The sequence below is a fragment of the Amborella trichopoda genome, chromosome 11, assembly GCF_054954075.1.
Source record: "Amborella trichopoda isolate Santa Cruz 75 chromosome 11, AtrichopodaSantaCruz75HAP2 v2.0, whole genome shotgun sequence".
NCBI lineage: Eukaryota > Viridiplantae > Streptophyta > Magnoliopsida > Amborellales > Amborellaceae > Amborella > Amborella trichopoda.
In genome coordinates this window covers 1,114,207-1,137,243 of record NC_142346.1, presented here as the reverse complement: position 1 = coordinate 1,137,243, position 23,037 = coordinate 1,114,207, and the positions used below count along the sequence as shown (strand labels likewise).

Below are 23,037 nucleotides of genomic sequence, written 5' to 3'. Positions count from 1 at the left end.
TACAGAGCTAGCCCAAGCCTGGACACGCCGAAAAGGTCCCGGTCTAAGCTCGGCACTAGTCATGTCTAGGCCAAGCCTAGTAGATCCAATGAAAACAAAAACCAACTGGTCCTGCAGTCATGGCTCAGGCCAAGCCTGGCCCTGCCCTCAGGCAAAGGTAGCCCAGCCCTGGTTGGTTCCTGAAGCCACATCTTTTGGTGTAGGTCCGAATTTTTCAAGGCCAATTGACTAGGCCGGGCTAGGCTATTAGGCCAATTGTGCAAGAGTGTGTCCTTTGAAGAAGGGAAAGAAAGTCCAAAATCAAAGGGATTGTATGTAATGAGACCATTTATCTTTAATATAAAGATATCACTCTTTGAATTAAGGAGATCGTGACTACTTATAACTATCCTATGTAAAATCTGATTGTTTGGATTTGTTATAAAGTTCAATTTTTTTTTTTGAAGTTTGAGTTTGATCAATGGAATAAATATACCCATCAAATTTTACTTTCAATAGTCAAGATTAATTGTGACTACCTTGTGTCAAAGGTAAATAGTCTCATTATGCTTTTCTTTTCTCGATGTTGAAATCTTTTGGAAACAATGCGGTTGAAATCCAACATAAAGGATGAAAGCCTATTTTAGACTCTCAGTCACTATCTTCTATAAATCCAGTAAAAGAAAGAGAAAGGCATTTTAGTCAATTTATAAAGGTATTTAGGCAACTTATCTCCTATTTAAAGGATATTTAAAGGGATAGGGCGTTTTGGCCTTGTGCATGGCCCAATATTTAAGGCAATTTTGACACTCGGTCGTTTTTAAGCGTTATGGTCATATGCATTGCGTTTTTCAGCGTTGTGGTCATATGCATTGAGAGTTCAAATCTTACAAAACTCTTAATAAATTAAATGGGAATTTTTTTTTTAAAAAAAGGGTATACAATGATATTGTTAATTTTGGGATGCAAAATTAGATATCGAGTTATGTTTTTTTTCAATAAATATTTTTTTTTCAAACTTTGAGCCTAGTCAATAGTACAATTTTAACAGTTAAATTTCGCATCTAATAGCTAATAATAATTGTAAAATTGCATGGTTGGTGGTATTTCCTTGGAAGAAAAACTTTTGCAAACTTCATTAGATTAGCCATTTGGACTAAATTGATTAATTTTGTTATGAAGGTAAATTAAAAAGGGAAAGTATAAAATAAATAGAACCATTATTTGAAATAGTTATTTGAATGAAGTGGAATTGCATCCAGTAAATTTGGGGTCATATTCTGATTTTTCAAACACTGATATAATTTAAAAAAATAAAAAAATCAAATACTATTAGTTGTCGAAATATACGATGTTCGTTTTCGGTCAATACAATTTGGTCAACTTTTTAGAGTTTACAAATAAGTTATTAGTCATCCAGAATTTTCAATTAAGCCTCAAAATATCAAAATTCATACTAATATTAGGGAATTTACCAAATTGCCCAAACGATTTGGCACTTTAACCATATTTTTTTATTTATTTTCAAAATATCACAAAAATATACATTGTTGTAAAGTATAGGAATAATTGCAAAGAGTATAAAAGAGTAAATTTTTGACTAGTTTAATCTTTTATAAATATAAAAAAAACGGTTTGATAGGGTTGTAATAAGTATAGCCTCACCTTCTAACTATTAGAAAATTTCAAATGAAGTATTAAAAAACCTTCATATCAATCATCTCAACATGAATGTTATGGTTGTAAAACAAATGAGGATATCCTACTCTAAAAAAATATATATATACTGTAATAAATTTTTTAAACTGTCCATTTCACCTTAGTAATAAATATTGACATACCCATAAAATTTGTACCATTTTATGAGTTTTAAATTTTATTGTTAGTATGAGAAATTCATTTCTAGCGCCATCGTGAAGATTTACGTTACCAAAAGTGCTTTTCAGACGAGGATTTGAGGTGACGCTTTATTTGGTTTTCATAAAGACTAGGCCTCATAGAAACTTCATAAGATAAATAATAGTATTTAGCCTTGGGCTTACGTTTCGTAATTTATCTGCAGGACTCGTGATTTGCCCTAATTCGGGGTCAATTACAAATCCTTCTATAAATTACGGAGAACATCTCTCCCTCTCTCTCCATCTCATGATTCTCACTCTCTTTCTCCAACAACTCTATCTAACGAGCACTCAGCCAGCATTCTCGCTCTGTCGCATTGGCAAGCATTAAGCTGGTGAAGTAAATTAAACATTTCGTTTAAATATATCAAGACAACCTGCATTTTCCATTGAGGAGCTTCATCAGATCAGGGGAAAGCTTCTTGGAAAATGGAAGATCTTATTCGACAATTTATACCTTCTTTGAATGCGGTAATTTCTCCGATTCTCTAATTCTTTTCTGCTATATTTATCGTACTCTCAGGAAACATTATTTTCTCTTTTTTTTTTTTTTTTGCTGTAATTTTCAAGTTTTTCAGACTGATGATCCGTAGGAAACAGTATTTCATCGCTGCTTTAGCTGTGATTTTCTTCCTACTGATGTTTATTAGCAAACTGGAGTTTCTCATTTTCTGCTGTATCAGCTTTTGCAGACTGATAATTCGTAGGAAACAGTATACCATCCATTATTTTGCTGTAATTTTCAAATTTCCTGCTGATGATTCTTAGCAAACAGATTTTTTTCCATTTTTTGCTGTGATTTTCAACTTTCAGACTGATAGTTTGTAGGAAACAGTATTTCATCTATTGTTTCTCTGTATTTTTCAACTTTCATATTGATGATCTTAGTACACTGTCTGCTCTCCTTTTATGAATAATATTTTTTAACTTTCAGGCTAATGATTCGTAACAATAAGTATTTTCTCCGTATTTTTGCAATAATACACACATTTAGACTGAAAAGTCTTTCTGATAATGTCTTTTGGGATGGAAACGATGATTCTAGCTGATATTGAACCTGCATTCCTTTGATTTAGTTGTCTATTCATTTATATATTTTTTATTTTATTTGATGCACCAGGCTGTCATTCTTCTATCTTACTTTGGCTTCTTCAGTGTAGCTGGAGCCCTAAGTCCTGGTAAGATTATACCTGGAGCACTTTTACAAGATGGCACCAGAAAATACTATCGTTGTAATGGTGAGATTCTCGTTAATTTGAATCAATTTGTTTCAATTCTCAGTGGATACAAAATTATAAACTTTTTCCTGTTTCTTTTTAGGTTTTTATTTCACTGCTTTTGACTTCACCTTTTCTATGTTGTCTGTTATATTCTTGAGAAATTGACTTATTGAATAACATGCTTTAATGTATTCAGTTCAATTATGCTAGTATCTGAGCCTTGGATTTTGTCTCTGCTTAATCATATGATCATTAGTTGATTACTTCCGTCCCAATCTTTTAGCACTAGTTTCATTTGTTTTTCTAATTGTAAACTCTCTATATGCAATGAAATATTTCACAGGTTGCTGCGTGTGGCTCACACCAGATTATATTTATGCTAGTTCTGTTAGGGATGGGTTTTCTCTTTTTGAAAAGAAAGAGAAGATGTGTGAGGAGTTTTGTTTGACTTGAGAATTTTGTGTGGAACATAAAACTTGAGCTCACATGTGGAATTATAGAAATCTTTTCCATAACAAACGTTTATTGTCTATGCAAGCTCTTTATTTCATGTTAACAACTGCCAGGTTGTAGTTTTTTTCTGTTGGTTACAAGAATTTTGTCAAGTCGGACAGTACATTACGAGAAGTGGCAATTAAGTTGGGAATGCAACTGATTGCTCTCTTGAGACAAATTGGGCATCTGTTCTTACAACAATGGCCACTGGTTGGCCTCAATATTTCTGAGGAAAAAATGTTGTGATCAAGTACTCTAAACCAGTGGTTGAAAACTTGGCTCGGGCTCGAGACTCGGCCCCTGCCCCAGCCGAGTAACTCAGGCAAGTCTGAGTGGTCTCGGCCGAGTAGTATATGAGCCCAAAAAGGGCTGAAAAACTCAAAATAGTTTTTTAAAAAATGCTAAAAATAAAAAACAGTAAGAATCAAAAGAAATTATACAAAGCATTAGATATCTATGAAAGATGGACAAAACTATCTAGATGGAAAAAATTGATTACAGCTCAAAACAGTTCAGAAAAGCCCAAAAATGGGAAATAGAAAAATAGCGCATATAATAAGAAAAACTCACAAATTATCATGAAAGCATCAAAACTTTGTATAAACATATTTATAGTGTATATTTTATACATTCATTTGATAAAAAATATAAATTCTATGGTTTTGATTTCCGAGTTTGTACACAATAACTCAGCTCAACAGGTGAAGATTCCGAGTTGACTCGGCAAAGTCTTCGAATAATTCTCTACACATATCCATTATTTATGGCCCCTGTTCTTCTTGTCTTGCTTTACTTTTTCAACCAACTTATCATCTTCTAAGTTCCACCTCTTGGCTCCCATATAAGGATGAACTATTCTTCTGTCAACAGATATGAACATGAAAAATTAAGTTTACATTCTTTTAAAATTAAGATTTTAAATATTAGCATCAATTTGTTGGATGGTCCCCTTTATGACTTCCATAGGGACCCATATAGGGTGGTCACTGACTCCTTACTCAAAGAAAATATAAAGGAAAAAGTAGGTCCATGGCTCCTTGCTTAGAGAGTTGATGGATATTGCACAGCTAACCATTGGATTGCCATCTCATTTTATTGATACGAACAAAGACTTGAGTTTGACTCAGAAAAATCCACCTGAGTCAACTCGACTCATCCAGTTTACCTTGTTCTAGAAATTAAAAATTGGGATCTGATGAGTTTTTTAATATATATATATATATATAGGAAATGCTGGCGTAGGCCCACTAGCCTACAACTACATATAGGCCCAACGGGCTAGATTGAATCTGGGCCGATCCAATGATCACGATTGCATTTCGTATTTGAATTTTATTTTTTTATATAAATCCAAATCTCTTGAAATTTTGGGCGTGTATTCTTTACAAATATTAGAATCCAATAAAAATATCAAAAAAATATTTCGTGAAAAATAAACGACTAAAATACCCCCAAAATATTGCAAGGGTATTTTGGTCAATTTATTTTTTACAAAGTATTTTTTTAATATTTTTATTAAGTGCACGTTGATGAGAAGAATAGACGCCTAAAATTTCACATGATTTGGATTTGTAGAAAAAAAATTAAAATTAAAATACAAAATGAGGTTGTGTCCATCAGATCGGCCCAAATTGAATCTAGGTCGTTGGGCCTATATGTAGCTGTAGGCTAGTGAGCCTACGCCAGCATTATATATATATATATATATATATATATATATATATATATATATATATATATATATAGTGCCGAGGCTCTAAACAATCAAATTTGAGCCTACCTCAAAAAATTTACTAGAATTGTTTTGATGTCCAAATATTATCAAATTGATCATCTCAACATCATGATGCATGGACATGAGAAAAAAATGGATTTCAAGTTTTGAAAATAGTGTATTTTGTAATGCATTTTTTGACCGTTAATTTTCAAGATTTTCAAGTTTTCATAGATCTGTCATTCTATACTATTTTTGAAGCTTTAAACTTTATAAATAGAGATAAAAATGTATTTTAAAGCTATCACAAAGATTTCCAGTATTGAAACTACATTTCTCGACACTATTTGAAGGTAGTCTCTAATTTGATTGTTTAGAGCCTAGGCTCTATACAAACTACACCCTATATATATATATATATATATGTTACCTTGTCACGTAAATGACATTTGGTGAGGCAGTAAGAATGCATTATGGACAGTGTGAGAAGAAGGTTCGTATTCCCAACTTTAATTTTTAATTTTCTTTTACTACAAAACTTTAAAAACTCATCCAAGTATTTTCTGATTTCCCTGATAAGCTCTGCGAGTCAACTTGATTTTGACACTGACTGAGTCCACCACCGACTTGGACTTTTTAAATGCTGATTGCTACTTATCTCTTTCTCTTGTCAATAAATGTTGGAGGTCTGGGATAATGAAAGTAGATTAACTTGACACAGCCTGTTTGAAACAAATGCTCAATTGTAGTAATAGTAACTAAAGATAATTTTTAATCTTCCCATACTGGTTTCACAATTATGCCTAAGGCAAGCAGAAAATCAAGCTCTTACTCCATATTGTGGATTCTAACTATACACTTTATTTCCAGGTCTGGTATCACTTATTATGCTGATTGTTCTTCTAGGCATTGCTGTTAGCATGCGATTGATATCGCCTACGGTATTTTCTTCATTATTTGTGGCAGTTCTTTAGTTCAAGTGATGTATTCAATTCATATGTAATTTATTTTTCCTTCTTAGAGAAAGCCATGCCTTCTTCCTATGCATCTAAAAGTATCTGTCTTATTTGATGTCTCAAGGTGAATTGCACTTTTGCAATAAGTCATTGTTGTACTTTAGTTAAGCTGAAGTAACAACAGACAAACCTTCAAATTACACACACAATTTTTCACATGCCGTAGCAGATGGGGTGTAATACGTTACTTCAACCATGATCCTCTTTATTGATGATGTTAGTCAAGATCATATCCTTGGCCACTTAAACAAGTTTAAGATCATTACAGGCTTTAAATTTCTTTAATACATATCTGTTTTTTAATGTTTCAAATATTCAGAAAACATAATCCTTACGTGATTCTATTTGCTGTTGGCACTCATTGTCCATGTTTATGCTCTATTCATATTTTGTTACTACAAATATGATATCCTGAAGCCCAATATGCAAATCCTCGCACAGTTTGCTATAGCAATTGTAGTACAGAGGATTTGCATTGCTCTGGGCAGGAAATTTAGAGACGAAAATATATCAAGTGTTGTAACACAATTGTGCTTCTAAGTTCTAATGAGTATCCTGAGAAAAAATTCTTCATTGGTGTTTAATATAGAGCATATTCTTTTTCATATCATGCCTTGTATGCATACTTATGATTGCTTAGAGAAACATCTTTATTATTGCATTTAGATGCTCTTGTAGTGCACTTGCACTATACGTGAATGTTGGTCTGGACAAAACTTATTAGATCTAGTCTCTATGCATGCATACCTGCAGAGATGCCAGTGGAATTTTTTATTTTTTAAGAGAACTTACCATTGTCCCTTTCTCAAGAGAATTCTACTACAAATATGTAAGTTCCATTAAGATAATGAAATAAATAGTTCTCCAGCAACAAGCTAATCTTTTGACATTGTTTGTAGTTTATTGTTGATAGAGGAGCTCAACTTCTTTCTACAACACTTGCCTTCAGCTTAGTTGTAAGTCCAATATGCGCTGGCATTGGTTTAAATAGTACTGAATTGTTTGCAAATTGCACTTCAGGAGACAGAACATTGATGTTTCGTATCAGTATTATGGAGATTTCATGTGATAAAATCTTTAGCTATATTCATGAACTTTCGGACTGTGATCACAGCCATATCATTTGCTTTTTAGTCTTCATTAAATTGTGAGTAATCTAGCTGGGTTATTCAAGGCCTGCTTGCAAATTGGGCATTGTGTACTTAAAACCTTGTTAGGAGACTCTCTTGCTCATTACGTGAAATGTCTTATTGTCCATTGGCTCTGATTTATTAGAATATTTTAAAGTCAGCAGCAACTTGGTTTCAGTTTAGGACAAATCTGTATTAACTTGGAAATTGGCAAAAGTTCCCGCAGTTTTTCCTTTTTGGTTTGCTGGAAAGCAATTCTCAAAATTTTTAAAGTATAACAAACAATAGGTGTCTAGGCTTTCAACAAACATTTTCAGAAACCAGTTACCCATCTGTAGAATTCAGATGGTCATCTAATTGAGGAGTTGTATGTCATGGGCTGGACTGCATGAATGCGTGCAGCTGCCAAAAAATTGGGTGTAAAACCTATTCCCCCCAAAAAAAAAAAAATTACTTTTGTAATATTGTTGCCTAATTAAACAATTAACACGTTCTCTCTTTTATGAGTAATCTGTAAGTAGGATAGTTTTGTTAAGTTGCATAAAGTATACAACCTAGGATATACCTGGAAATGAAAGAAATAATAATAGAGAAAAAGAATGATGAAAAATTAATCCAAATAGAATCAACTAAAGTGATAAGAAGTTACGGAGCAACTGAGTCCCATATCATGAATCCCTCTTAACTTCCTCCAAGGGAGGGGATCTGACATGTAGCTTGTTTCTTATGTGTACAGGAGAAATAGACAAGCATCCTCTGGCCTTTCCTGAATATCTCCTCCATGAGATCAGCTTATTGACAGGGTACCCTAGTCTGTGTACCCGGACATTGAGTTAATTGCCTTTCATAGTCTAGAGGTTTGGAACTTTATGGGTTGTCACTGAATCTCTCAATTTTTCCTCCGAAGAATCACCATATCCATCATCCCTGTGAAGGTTGTAAGAGACCTTCTGATGTTGTCTCTAGTTAAACTGCTTACTCCAGAAGAACCTGGGCTTCCTTTGGTGCCTTTGAAATTGAATTTTACATGACCATTTGACACCATAAGGACCTAGGATTGTCTTTTGCCCTTTGAGCTATTTGCATCTATTTTCAGGTCTGGTCCTCTACTCTGGATGCAAAGATCCTTTTGAGGCTAGGTGCTGGCAAGATCATAGAACCTGTAATATTAGTGTTCTCCTGTTCTATATAAGTGCCTTTGAATATCCTGCCCCAAAGATAGCTCATGGCACATCTTCTAGAGGAGGTTGACACCCATCACCTGAGACTAGTAATCCCTGAGTCCACCAATTAGTGCATGACCTCAGAAACCTTGGGGACAAGTTTAGGAAGAATCTCAAAATCCTTTCTAAGTTGGCAGTGTTGGAAAAGGCGGTCTATAGGTATTCTTTCTTCTGACACATTAACTAGGGATCACTGCTTTCTCATAATGGGAATCTCATGTAACCTAGTTAGCCAACCGAAGCACCAAGCTTGGGAAGGATTTGTACACCTCGGAAAGGCACTTGGGAGTTGGCAGAATTCCCTTCATCCCCTGTTCAGCACTTAGGTGGTATTTCATTGAAAAAGTGCCTATACTGGCCTGTTTCTACAATTCATTATCAGCACCTTAACAGAGGTCGGAAGCATATATCACGTTCATGTAGTGCAACATAGAATCCCTCATCATCGTCATCAACAAAGCCTTTGGTCCGTCGTTCGAGTCTATTAAGAGTTATACCCTCAGTGAGACCATAACTGCCAATATTTTTTCTTACTACTTCCAACCATGTACCTTTGGGCCTACCCTTTTCTTGTTTTGAGCCTTTCACTTGAACTAACTTGCACCTCCTAACAGGTGTTGTATTGAGTCTGCACCACACGTGGCCAACCCATCTAGGTCTACCTTCTCTCATCTTATCCCCCGTTAGTCCCACACGTAAATTCTCTCAAATGTATTCATTTTGAGTTTTATCCTTTCTTGTCTTGCCATTCATCCATCTCAAGATTCTCATTTCAGCTACACTTATTCTATGTGTATGTTGTTTTTGACCGCCCAACATTTTACCTCATTCTCATAGCTGTCCTGTAGAACTTTTCCTTCAGCTTCATTGGTATATGATGATCACATAAAACTCTGGTTGCACATCTCTACTTCGTCCACTTAGCTTTAATTCTATGTGCTACATCTTTCCTTAATCTCTCCATTTTCCTGGATTATTGATCCAAGATATCGAAAGTGTGTTTTTTTTGGGAATTTTTTGCCATCAATCGTAACTACTTCTTTGTCTCTATTCCTATTATTACTAAACTTGCATTCTATGTACTCTATCTTTGTCCAATTAATTTTAAAAATATTAGATTCTAGATTAGCTATATGGCGAATCTTTGCTACCTCCCCTACATGGTAGTTAGGGAACACAAATAGATGAACTTGGACAGTTCGTACTTTTTAATTGTCCATACATGGAGAGTCTCTTCATTGGATAATAAGATAAATGAATTATTCTTTTGAGTACATGATCAAGTTATGATGGCATAAAGTCCGATTTTTTCATTAAGCATGCAAGACATTTTATGTTTGGTAACTCATTTTCCAGTCATGGGATTATGTGTGATTAATTTGGAACTCATGTTTCTCTTTGCTGTTTCTCTCTTTTGGTCTGTGTATTAACAGTTTTCAATAGTTTTGTATGCTGCTGGATGCATGTCTCATGAGAAGGGTTCCTCTTTGAAGCCACACACAACAGGAAATTTAATTCATGACTGGTACATGTGCTCATGCTTCTTTTCTTTTTTAGTAATTCCATAAATATTTGGATCATTCGCCAATGTAATACTCCTATATTTGCTTGTCTTTTTTACTTCACGATAGTGAAAGCATAAGTAGTTGGTATTGTTATTGGATGTAACAATTGTAATCTTTTTCTTGCCCTTAATGGGTACACTCACATTTAGTGACCCACTGAAGCATTTGATGAATTCTATATTTTGAGGTAGATTAATTAATCTTATATTGGCCGCTAAATTCTATGGCAATAGTCTACTCAGTAAATTGCAAGTGTCAATATTTGTTTTTCTTTCTTGGGGAGGTTGGCTGTGAGGGAGAAGTAGGTTTGTGCACAAGGCAGCTGTTTGGGTTTTGGGGTATCTAGAATTTAGGCCATGGTGTACTTGTTGGCTTATCTTTTTTTTTCCATTTTCTATATCTATATGTTTTGTAATAGAGAGGAAGATAATGGATTTTCTTAAGAGCTCTACTACAGTTTCCCTTCTAACATGCATACCTGTCTTCTCCAAGACCTACATGAATCTATCTGTCTTCAATAATTTAAATCCACATTTTTTTTTGTTGTCTTTAACTTCTGAGATTTTAGATGTTACCATCACATGATCATGTATTGGCAATCTCACAAAAGCAAAAACTACCAATTCATATCAATTATAAAGGCCAAATTAGAGACAACTAGAAATATGTGTGATAATTGTATAGAAATGTGTGCCAATGGCTGAAATTGACCATTAAGAATATTCTCTCAAACCTCTGGCCTTAGGAGAATATTCGGTTTGTGTGGCCATTAAAGACCTTATGAGAGCATGTAATCAATATCTGATATAGTGGAACATAAATTCAGTGGGAATGTGGTCCTTTATGAACCATGATAGGCAAATACTAGTTTCGATACTCATACTTGGCTTTATGTGCTAGGCCAGTCGAGTTGGAAAACCCCTTATTCCTGGGCATGAAAACAAACTAATAAAGATTTTATAGGTCATCCCGTGATGAGGTCGGAGTTGCCCAGATGAGTGAGCCAAGGGACTATGTGACTCTTGTATGTGATGGTTGGTCTTTAGAGACGAGGGACAAAACCTTATCACTAAACCATCACATGACATATACATATGTAGCCGTATCGGGAAAGCGAACCACATTTTGGGATGAAGCGTGTACATGTGCGAGAGATTACCCCTATGCACCACAGAGCTGTGGTTGCACCATAGTCTGTGTGACCTTAGATTCGTCTCTAGGGGAGAACCTGTAGTCTATAGACTGGGATTGTGTCCTTTTTGCCTAGTGGCTGACTTTGGTGGCCCAATCATGAACCGTTTGTGGGTCATAGGAACCGCTGGGTCAATTTGAGAAAGCCAGTGCGGATTATAATCTACAGTAGAAGGTGGAGTGCTCAAGCGATATTATAATTCCTAGATCTTGTCAGATCCGATTCCCATTAAAATTATTTGATTTTAATTATTTTAATATTATATGATTTTTAGATTGATTATTTGAATTTTTATTTGGATCTTTTATTTTTACAGAATGGATTTATAAAATAAGATATATTCATTTTTTAATATTTAAATAATAAAAAAAACTAAAACTTATTTCTAATATTTTAAAAATCAATTTAATAATTTATTAATTCACTAAAAATTTATTATTTCACTAAAGTATGGGGGCCCACCATGAGATGTGGGGGCCACCTTAATTAAGCACATGAGGGAGTTGAGTGGGGCCCACATGTGGCCACCTAGGGTGGCATGCCCCACTCAAAGGGAAACCCCCTTTTTCTATTAAGTTGGCAAGCCATCTTGGCTTGTGAATCAGGATTGAATTCTTTTGGAATGTTTTGTATTTTGAGAAGTTTTGATTATTCAAAGATAGAATAAATTAGAGATTTTATTCATAAGATAAGAAAGTATGACATTATTTTCTATATTCAATATTGATGGGATTAGGTTTAGGAAGCTGGAGGATAAGGTTCTAGCTCCTTCTTTTGAATCATGATTGCTGATCTAAGGATTGGATGACTCAGATCTCTCCCCAATAATCTCTATACTTTTCTCTTCTCTCTCTACTCTCTCTCTACTATTGGGTGGCATGCCACTCTTAGGAAAATTCTTCTCTCCCTCTTTCAAGGTTTCTCTCTCATCTCTCAAGGGTAGAGGAAGGTGGCATGCCCCACCTAGGTTATAAGGAATGGCATGCCCCACTCAAGTCAGGTAAAGCTTGGGGGTCTTAGGTTCTAATAGTTCCATGCTCTCATATTAAGGGGTGTAGCTTTGAGCTTTCCCATACTTGACATATCCGAGATTGACCATTGATCCCATGTGCCATTGGAGGAGGAGACCCGTTGTGGGGGTGTACTAAGCCAGGTTGAGGTAATTTTCGGCATCTTTTACTTTATGCTTTGCAGTATTTTCTTTCATGTGCCTTTCTTATTCCCATAGTATTTTATTCAATAAAAGGAGTTGTAATTAGTGGTAGCAAGAGAAAACTACTTTTATTTATTTGTTTATTTCAAGTGAGTTTTATTGTACTTGGACAATTGTAAGTGTTCTAGTTGGTGAGAAAAAGAAAAATTTAAAATTACATACACCGTGCTAGATCACCTTGTCCAATTTTCATTTGTATAATGAGTCTGAAGATCTGCAAATATCCATTATCACCCGAAGAACATGGCCTTATACTCAACTTATTGGAATTGCTCAACATAAAATTAGTCATAATAGAAATCACATGTATCATTCTTCGCTCTCATGCACTTTCTTAAATTTGGGCTGAATCTTTTCTTGCTGTTGTTCATACAATTAATAGAATTCTTGTAGTTTTGTGTAATATCTCTCTTATGGAATGGCCAGCAAGGACGAAAATAATGACAAACATCTCAGGTTTTCTAATGGGTGTCTTCATTGCTTGCTGAGTCATGAGAGATCTCAGCTGACATCTAATGTTTGTAGATGTGCATTTTTAGGCTATGCAGTTCAAAACAGTGACTGCTGCTCTTGTCTTGATATTTGTAAATTTACATCTTGGACTTCTATTCTCTAGTATTCCGACCCCTTTTTCTTTTGAGTCCGTTGTCTCAAAACCTTTCATTGGAGGTTTCTCAAATGGAGGTTTCAAACTGTACTGCAGCCCCTCCTTGTTTTTGAGATACCCTGGCAGCTAGACGGCTCCATTGTTACTTTAGACAGTTGATGTAGTTATTTAGTGGTATTTCTGAATCTACTTATCCTTATATAGCAAATTTTACAGAAACTATGCTTGCCCTTATAACTTATTTAAAATAGTGATCCTTGTATAAGATAGTCGATACTTGTGAAGAAAATTAATACTTGGCAGTCCAATTCATCCCATATGGATTCTGCTTTATCTAAGTCAAGGCTTTCTTGGTCCTCTGATTTTCTCAGTTGTATTTCTATATATGCATATGGTTGTTCCAATGGGCGGCATAGTTTGGTGGCGTAACTTAGCCTCTGATCCATATATATTCTGTTCAAATTCTGTTATTTTAAGATGATGGTCGCTGTTTCTGAGTTACATACATGGAAACAGTCCTTTTGTTGCTTGAGTTTTACTTATTAGTTACTTTTTGTTAAAAGAGAATTTATTTTGATTTTGTGTTCACTGATTCGTTCTATAGGTGGCTTGGTATCCAATTGAATCCAGAAATTATGGGAGTTGACCTCAAGTATGTAAAGCAGTTTATAAGTTTGGTAATTGGTCTTTCCTTTTATATTGATTATGGTTTTCATTTAAATTCTCTCCCGAGGTCATAGTTACTTTTTAAAAATATCCTTTCACTTGGATTTGTTATTCTTGTCCGGGTTGGATACCATTATCTAGGAATCCTAGACAGTTCTAGGTCAGTGTCCCAGTCCTTGGCTCGAAATCATCTCTCCAAACTGCTTAGCCACTTATTTGTTACCTACGTGTATATCCATTTTTAAACAGAACATTTTCCACTAGCAACCAAAGACAAAAAGTAGAAGAACTATTTTTGTAGTCAGATAGCCATTCCATGTTCACAAAATGCTGCTGTACTTAAATCTCATTTGAGGGTTATTTATTCTGTAATATTGATTAAAAAAGCCATCTCAGCTTGCCGATTGCATCGCAATTTATAGTGAAGTGTGTTACTGTGGTAGGCCTCCTTTGTATTAAGCAGTCTCATTTCTTTTGCAGATTTTTCTTTGTTAGAGCTGGAATGATGGCTTGGCTTCTTATCAATCTCTCTGTTCTTGCGAAAAGTATTAAAGATAACAGTTTAGGCATCTCAATGATCCTTTACCAAACATATTGCATGGTAAATTTTCAAATGTTCACATTTTTTATCCTTGTTATATATACTGAGTTGTCACTATCTTTTCTATTTTTATGTATATTTTTCATCTGATAGATTACTGACTGATGCTATCTAAATACTTGTCTTTCTAGTTGTACGTTCTGGACTACTTCTGGTATGAGGAGTGCATGACATCAACGTAAGTAGTAATTTTCTTACTGGTTTCATTTATGTTGATTTTCTAAACCCTTTCTCGTGCTTTTCTATCCTCAAGTTTCTCTCATTTGTTAACTTTTCCTTGCCTTCACAATCTGAATTGTCAGAATGAGGAACATCCATTGTCTTTTTAAGTTCCATTCTAGCCATGTCAATCTTATGAACCCTGATCAATATTCACCCTTCAAACATGCAACTGTGTCTTGTTTAATAATGTGTTATGACTTTATTTTCTATCCATTTTATATGGAAAATTCATTAATGGGATATGGTAATGGTAGTAGATCACTGGATCATTCAATAAGCTTATGGGAAACTAAATTGGCAAAATGAACATTTTTTTTTAAAGTAAAATTTATTAGTTATGACCAAGGTTTTAAAAAATGGCGATTTGGGTCACAATCGCCCGATCTAGATCCCTAATTGGTGGGGCCTGTTCGGTTCCCAATAAATATCGGGATCCGGCCAGTTCTGTCAAAGAATTGGCGCTTCAGTCAAGGAACCAGCCCAGATTCCCTGGTTTCCCACATTTGCTTTTGCAGTACTTTTTTATTTTCTTTTTTCTGTATATTTTTGTATATTTTATTATATAGATGAGGGCCCACCTCCTTTAAACAATTTTTTGTTACGTTTTATCTTCTTTTCTAAATTTTATACTTCATTTCATAGTGGGCCCATCCTTTAAAAGAGGAGTGACCAAACATCTCGTCAAATGGGCGACCACCATTGAATATATTTTGTGCCTCTATATCCCCTTTTATGAGGGTTTGCCTTCCCACATCCGTCCCACATGCCCAATGTGGGATCTTTTTTTTGATTAAAAAGGGAGGTTTTGCTACGTTTTTTATTCCTTTTATAAAGTTCGAAGAGATCCATTAATTTTAAAGAAAATTTCATATAGAACCCTAATTCTTCATATTATTTCATGGTAGATTCTCTTTCTATTTTTCTTTCAAGTAGCAAAAAGAAATCCCTAAGGATTTCACCATACCCTGTCATCTCTTATCTCCATCTTTTATTGACTTTTGACCATAAAAACTAGCCCCAACAAATCTTTTTATACCTTTTTATCTCAAAAATTTTTTTAACCCTCTTTTTCCCTTTCCACCCATTAAAAAAGTTTTTGTGTTGAAATGATATAAAAAGATTTATTGGGGCTAATTTTTATGATGAAAAGTCAATAAAAGAGGGAGGTAAGAGATGAGGGGTTATGGTGAAATCTTTAGGGGTTTTCTTATGCTGCTTGAAAGAAAAACGGAAGGAGGGTCTACCATGAAATAATACGGGGAATTAGGGTTCTATACGGAATTTTCCCTTAATTTTACTCTCAGTATCCTTCTTACAGCATCATCAATCTGGCTCATTAGGATGAACTTGCTGTTGACTTGGTCAGTTAAATCATCAATAAATTGTGTAGTTATAAGGTACCATGGTCTGTCAATGAAAAAGAAAAGACGATTATTAATGAAAATTTCTGCACAAAATTTTGTCTCATCTTTGTCCAGGATTGTTCTTGAAGTGTCTAGAGAAATATGTAGTAATAAGTCTTTCTATCAAAGAAAATGTACTATCCAAACAAAACAAGGTAAAATGTTGCTATATCTAAAAGCACTAGAACTCTAGGTCATGGTTTGATCTGTCTATGAAATTCAATTTTTATCTGAAATTTTTGGAGCATCTATAGTCTCCCACGAATAATTTAAAAACAAACCCATACATGAGCTCAAAAAATGCACCAAATCATCCTTAGGATCAATTCTGAATCATGCCTTTGAGGACAATTTATCTAGATCTTTCTTTGAGTTTTATAAGAGAAATTTTTTCTTTTGTGAGAAGGCACGAAGCAACAAATTGGTTTGTGCATTGCATATCTTTTATAATTATATATAAACCCCTGTAAAATAAAACCATTTCATGTCTTTGGAGATTATAAAAAAAAATTGAGTTAGAGAGATCCACTTTTTAGAAATTAGTCGCATTTCAAACTTTGACTGTAAAATGATTGTAATGGACAACAAACACTTAGAATGAGATAGGGTCTTAGTATTTATATATTTTCATAAAAATAATGAAAAACCATAGTGCAATACCATTTCTTTTGTTTTTGGAAACCTAATCAACTAGATTTTTAAGAAATTTTAGTTGTTTTTTGAAATTTTTTATGGCTGGATCGGGTTGATTCACCGACCCCTTACTGCCAATCTGGGCCGGTTTTCCAGATAGGCAATTTGGATCACTGATCTGTTTTATTTAAGCATTGGTTGTGACTGTAAGGTATTACTTGGGCTCAAGTTTCAGTGAGCAAATGTCATTTATGAATAGCTAGTAGATGGATTTTGCTGCCTCAGATGGTTAACAAAAATTATGGGTTTAACGGATTGTGCCACAATGTGGTTTCTTATCGAGCTGTTCATCTCAGATTGGAGGTTGTATGTTAACACTATGCTTAACAACTGTAGAAAGAATGTGATGGATAGCTGTAGTTGTTCATATGTGTAGGTATTAATATCATCATCATCATCATCATAGCCTTTCTCAGTTAATTGGGGTCGGCTACACGAATCTTGGTTCACCATTCTACTCTATTAAAGGCCATACCCTCAGTGAGGCCATAAGCCCTCATATCTTTTCGAACTACTTTCAACCACATCCTTTTGGGCCTACTCCTTGCCCTTTTCAATCATTCCACTTGAACTAACTCACACTTCCTAACAGGTGATGTATTGGGTCTGCGCCACACATAGCCAGTGCACCTAAGTCTACTTTCTCATTTTATCACCTATTGGTATCACTCCTAAATTTTCCTGAATGGATTCATTTCGTATAATATCCCTTCTTGTCTTGCCATTCATCCATCTCAACATCCTCATCTCCGCTGCTCTCATTCTTGGGGTATATTATTTTTTGTCTGCCGAACATTCCGCCCCATAGAGCAAAGCTGATCTCACAGTTGTCCAATAGATTTTGTCTTTCAGCTTCATTGGTATGCGGCGATCACACAAAATTCCAGTTGCACATCTCCACTTCGCCCACTCAGCTCTAATTATGTCTGTGACATCTTCCACAAGCACTCCATTTTTCTAGATTATCGATCCAAGATATTGAAAGTGCGGTCTTTTTGGTACTTTCTGGCCTGAATCTTAACTACTTCCTCATCTCCACTCCTATTATTACTGAATTTGCATTCCATATACTCTGTCTTAGTCCGGATAATTTTAAAACCTTTAGATTCTAGAGCATCCCTCAAAAGTTCTAACTTTGTGTTGACGCCGTTTCGGATCTCATCAATCAAAACTATGTCATTTGCGAACAACATGTACCATGGCACTCAAGTAGGTGTTCATATATTTTTAGTCTTTTAAAAACTTCACCATATTTTGTTAAATTTTTTAAAATCATCCAATAGGTTATTTCACTCTATGTGGATCCAATTTATCAACTGGGTTGCATCCAGGTGTCTGCCCTTCTAAGTATTGCTTTGCCTTGTCTGGGTAATTATTAACCAGACTTCCAATGATTTGCCTTCTCTGATCTTTTTATTATGAGGATAGACTTCAAGATGTTCTCTGGTATTTTTGGATATTTAATTCCACCAACTAGAACTTTTACTCTCACAACACTTCATATTGACAGACTAGCTAGTCTTGTTCAGCACATACTTTAATTTAAAAATTGATGATCCGACTTGGAATTTCTTGAGTTGGATTACGATCTAGGGGTGGACTATTCCGGCTCCGGGTTTTTCTCTTTTTATTAATTGTAGCCTGTTCTGTCTCGAGAATCACCCAAGCCAGACTGGGTGAATGGGAATAGTGCCCCTCCAATTCCAGATTATGATGTTCACTCACCGGTATATATTCTTTTCAAATGCTCATGTTTTCTTCTATCTGTTCACTTATGAACTGATCTGGACATTTTCATCTCTATTGTAATGCAGTGAAAATCTTGACAATCTTGTCATTTGGTTATCTATTCTATTTTAGATGGGACATTATTGCAGAAAGGTTGGGCTTCATGTTGGTGTTTGGAGATTTAGTTTGGATTCCCTTCACTTTCAGCATTCAGGTAAGCAACTTTCAACTTTAGTTGGATACCATCATCTTCCATGCATTTTTTGGCCATGGAATAAGGCTATAGTACCCGCTTTAGTAGCTATGGTACACGGAATATTCTAATTCCATCAGTGTGATATGGAATTTCATCTCATTGCTGTTATGTGCTGTTCTGTTGTTTTTGATTATGCGATTTTAAATCAAAATCATTTAAATAGCTTCAAGTATTTTATGGACCGAAAGAATAGTTGAATATCATGTGGAAAAATATTTGGAGAGTCTGCCAACTCATGCATCCATACTGGTTATTGAGGGATTTAGGACCAAAACACATCAAATGTCACCGTAAATCCATTTTCGCCTCAGTTCCATGAATTTGGAGCTCCAGGATCCTGGTGATCTTTGAGGAATTAAAACGGGCGGTCTGGAAAAAAGTACAAATAAACCATTTTTAGGGCTCAAAATGCATATTTTCCAGATTTATTGTCACTGTGGTCTAGATGCTAGAGTTTCAAAATTTTGGATCCAAAATCCGTCTTGACTTGCTGTAACAGGTGCGTCTCGAGACGCACGTAAACCATACCCTATCATATTAGGGAAAATATTACCGACTTTACCTACGCCAACTTCATGCCAGTGTTAGTACATAACGTGCAGTTAAATTTTCTTAAACTGCAATGCTCCCTTAGTCTTGTCCATGACATAATTGAAGTTCTCATTGATGAGTTGTCATGTGGTCCAGGGTTGGTGGCTTTTGAGAAATGAAGTAACATTGCCTACAGCAGCTGTCATTTTGAATTGCGTCATTTTTTTGATTGGGTAAACCTTCCTTTCTATGTCGTATATTTGCAATATACATGTCCACATGTACACATGTATGCACACGTGTATGTGTGTTCGAGAGAGAGAGGCTGTAGGTTCACACAATTCAGTCTTTTCTGAAGTCCGGTCTACTTCATCCATTTTGCAGCTATCGAGTGTTTAGAGGTGCAAACAAACAGAAGCACATTTTTAAGAAGGATCCAAAGGCTCCCATTTGGGGAAAACCTCCTAAGGTTATAGGTGGAAAATTGCTTGCTTCAGGTTACTGGTATGATACCAACTCCACCTTCATGCTTTTGGAGTTCACATCTTTTCAAGGGCTATTACCATGACCAGTGGGAGTGTACCTGCACTTTTCTATTATTTCCTGTTATTCTACCCATGGGATTTTATAAATTTAAATTTTCTGTGGGTACAATTTCATAGGACAGCTCTTATTTCAAGTGGGTTCATGTGGTTAGGGAATCATTTCATTGTTTTTTATATAATTTATTCAATTTTTTGCATGTTTCTCATATTACTGTAGCCCACAAAAATGGACTCTCTTTTGTTAAAATAGGGTAAAAACTGTCTTCAGCTTAAATGTAAAAAGCCTTTCAAATTTTCTGCTTACAATATGCATTGAGATTCATTATTGTATGGTATTCAATTATTGCAGGGGCATCGCTCGCCATTGTAATTACCTTGGAGATATATTGCTTGCTTTTGCTTTTAGTTTACCATGTGGCACTAGGTAAGTAGTCTTTACCTTTATGATGCTTTATAGACACATACATGCATACGTTAGTGCATGCATGCATCCTTACAAACATATGTACGTACATGCATACTTGTGGATATGTACTCGAAATCTATGTTACCTAGGCACTTCATTCTTGTGAAGTATCACATGTCCACGCTGTGTTGACACTTCCACACGGGGGATTCCATACATATATGCATACTTAACATTGATGCACATAAAACCTGTGTTACTTAGACACTTCATTTTTGTTGATGTATCATGGGTCTATACTTCTAGACACGGGGATATCAAGAAAATATTCAAGAGCACAAATCTGGGGTTTGAAACCAAGATGTTCCGTGCCATACCCCATGATCGCTTTGTCTACAACATTTAAGTGTAATAAATATGAACTTTCTATTATATATTAATTGAAAGTCTATTATTTTATGATAAAGATGTAATCACATTTAAGTGTAATAAATATGAACTTTCTATTATATATTAATTGAAAGTCTATTATTTTATGATAAAGATGTAATCATACTGTTGTAAGGACTTGTCGTGGTGTATTGGCTTTGTTGAACCAAAGTACTAGACCCTTGGACACCTGTTTGTCTCGAGGTAACATATGATAAAACATAGCAGCATACAATGCTGAAATTATTTGTTCTCTATGCAGATCTGTCGTTCCATACTTCTATCCAATCTACCTTTTCATTCTGCTGATATGGAGAGAGAGAAGAGATGAAGCGAGGTGCCAAGAGAAGTATAAAGAGGACTGGGTCAATTACTGTAAGGTTGTTCCGTGGCGTATATTTCCATATGTTTACTAAATGTATCAATCTCCACACATTTGCCGTTATTCATCAGCCAAGGAAAATGGAGCACTGACAAAGTTTTGCTGGGAGAGAGGACTTGCAGGTTGGAAAACTTATTAAATGGTGTTGATGAGAGAGAGAGAGAGAGAGAGAGAGAGAGAGATAAGGCGAGCAGAAAAGGTGGTGGGTGAAGGGGCTAGTATTTTCCAAGTAGAGGGAATTCTTACCAAACTTTACTGTGCATTTTATTATATATAAAAACTTGGGGCTTGTATTTTCCATTTAGCGAGAATTTCACCGAACTTTCCAGTGCAATTTATTGAATAATAACTAGAGGCTTGTTCATTGTGCTAAGACAGGTAAAAGAGTTGTTCTTCTCCAATTGCGAGAGGTTTCACAGTTCTTTGTTAGAGAGAGAGAGATATCAGGGGTGGCAACGGATCAGGTTGGGTTGGACCCAGACCCGACCGGATCTGTCCCAAAAATTAAAATATCTATGTATTCAAATATATTATAATGTATTTTCATAAATTGGGAAATGTGAGACCCGGACCCGATTAGTGTACGGTCCAAAATTTGGACCCGGATTCGACCTGTTGGGTCCAATTGTTGTGGGCCTAGCCGTAGGGTCCGGACCCATTGTCAACCCTAAGAGAGATTATTGCTTTAGGCACCGAGAGAGAGAGAGAGAGAGAGATTATTGCGTTAGGCACCGAAAGCAAAAGGCACAATATTGTCCTCTTTTTTGTTTGTTTGTAATTGTATTATTTTTTGCTACGTTTGTTTGGATCTGTTTTTGTCGCCTTATTTTTGTTAGAAATTTAGCCTGAATAGGTACTTGAGTACTGCTGTTAAAAAAAAAAAAAAAATACATGAATTCTCACCATCAATGAGCGAGAGAGAGAGCTGCTTTAGGCAAGCAACACGAAAAGTCACAATAGTCCTCTCTTTTGTTTGGAACTGTAGTGTTAGGAATATAGCATAATTAGGTACATGAAAACTCAACATCAGAGAGTAAGAGATTTTGTTGCTTTAGGCACTAGGAAACTAAGGGTGCAAGGGGCCGGGCTTGGCTCTTGCTTGATCTTTCTCCCCATGAGGCTGACCATGGGCCATTCGGGCTAGGTCGGGCCAGAAACAAATGAAGCAAAAATAAAGAAAAAGCAAGAAAAAAAGAGGGCCAGGCTGGGCCAAACTAGGTTGTCACTAGACCTGGCCTGGCCCTTGGGCCACAATTTGTGGCCCATGCACTACTTTTTTAGGGCCTGTCCGCCTAGCCCATTGCTAGCGAAGGAAAACAAAAAGCAGTCCTCTTAATTTGTTATAAATTTAGCCTATTTTGGTGGATTTCACCATGTGTGTATGCGAGAGAGATCACGGGCTTGGGCACTGCAAAAAAGGGGTACTATGATATGTTTTTTTTCTGTTTCTTTCTTCTCTTTTTCTTTGGGAAGAACTATATGTCCTCCCTTTTTGGCTAGAAATTTAGTACAGCGTGTGTTGTATGCTCTAGCTGAAGCATAATGTACATCATTTTCCTCGGGCAAATGAGTTACTTGGGAGGATTTATCAAATTACAGTATTCACAGAAGTGTCACTGGATGATTATTTTCAGAAAAAGGAAAAAAATTTGGATTTTCAGTTCTTCAACACTCCCGAGGAACAGTCTTTATTCAATCTTGGGACATTAATTTTTCAGTTGCTTGCAACAAGAAGTTACATCTCTAAAAGTTGACCTCGCTCGGGTTTGCCGGAGGAAGCAAATAAACAGAGTTTGCCCCCGAGGGAGTAGCAAATTTTTCTACCTGGATGAGAACTTCCCATCGTGGAATCACTCTTAATTTCTACCTGGATGAGAACTTCCCATCGTGGAATCACTCTTACTCATCTACTAAAGCTTTATA

General features: G+C 35.5%; 1 protein-coding gene across 7 annotated transcripts; it reads left to right on the top strand.

The window, feature by feature from the left end:
• Positions 1-2,234: 2,234 nt before the first annotated feature.
• FK (Ergosterol biosynthesis ERG4/ERG24 family) lies at positions 2,235-21,487 on the top strand. Of its 7 annotated transcripts, none has more exons than XR_016044401.1 (13): positions 2,235-2,348; positions 3,033-3,115; positions 6,177-6,247; positions 7,222-7,278; positions 10,109-10,200; positions 13,857-13,904; positions 14,399-14,519; positions 14,651-14,697; positions 18,652-18,779; positions 19,509-19,585; positions 19,737-19,856; positions 20,247-20,321; positions 20,995-21,487. XR_016044401.1 is itself a non-coding variant. In XM_011627684.3 (13 exons), exons 1-13 carry the CDS (start codon positions 2,344-2,346, stop codon positions 21,146-21,148), a joined length of 1,032 nt encoding a protein of 343 aa, XP_011625986.1. In that variant the 5' UTR covers positions 2,235-2,343; the 3' UTR covers positions 21,149-21,487. The 7 variants fall into 7 exon arrangements, 5 of the variants coding, with proteins under 5 accessions (XP_011625986.1, XP_006851719.1, XP_088708039.1 ...); XR_016044400.1 differs by having other exon boundaries at positions 2,998-3,115; XM_011627684.3 differs by having other exon boundaries at positions 18,698-18,779.
• Positions 21,488-23,037: the final 1,550 nt, after the last annotated feature.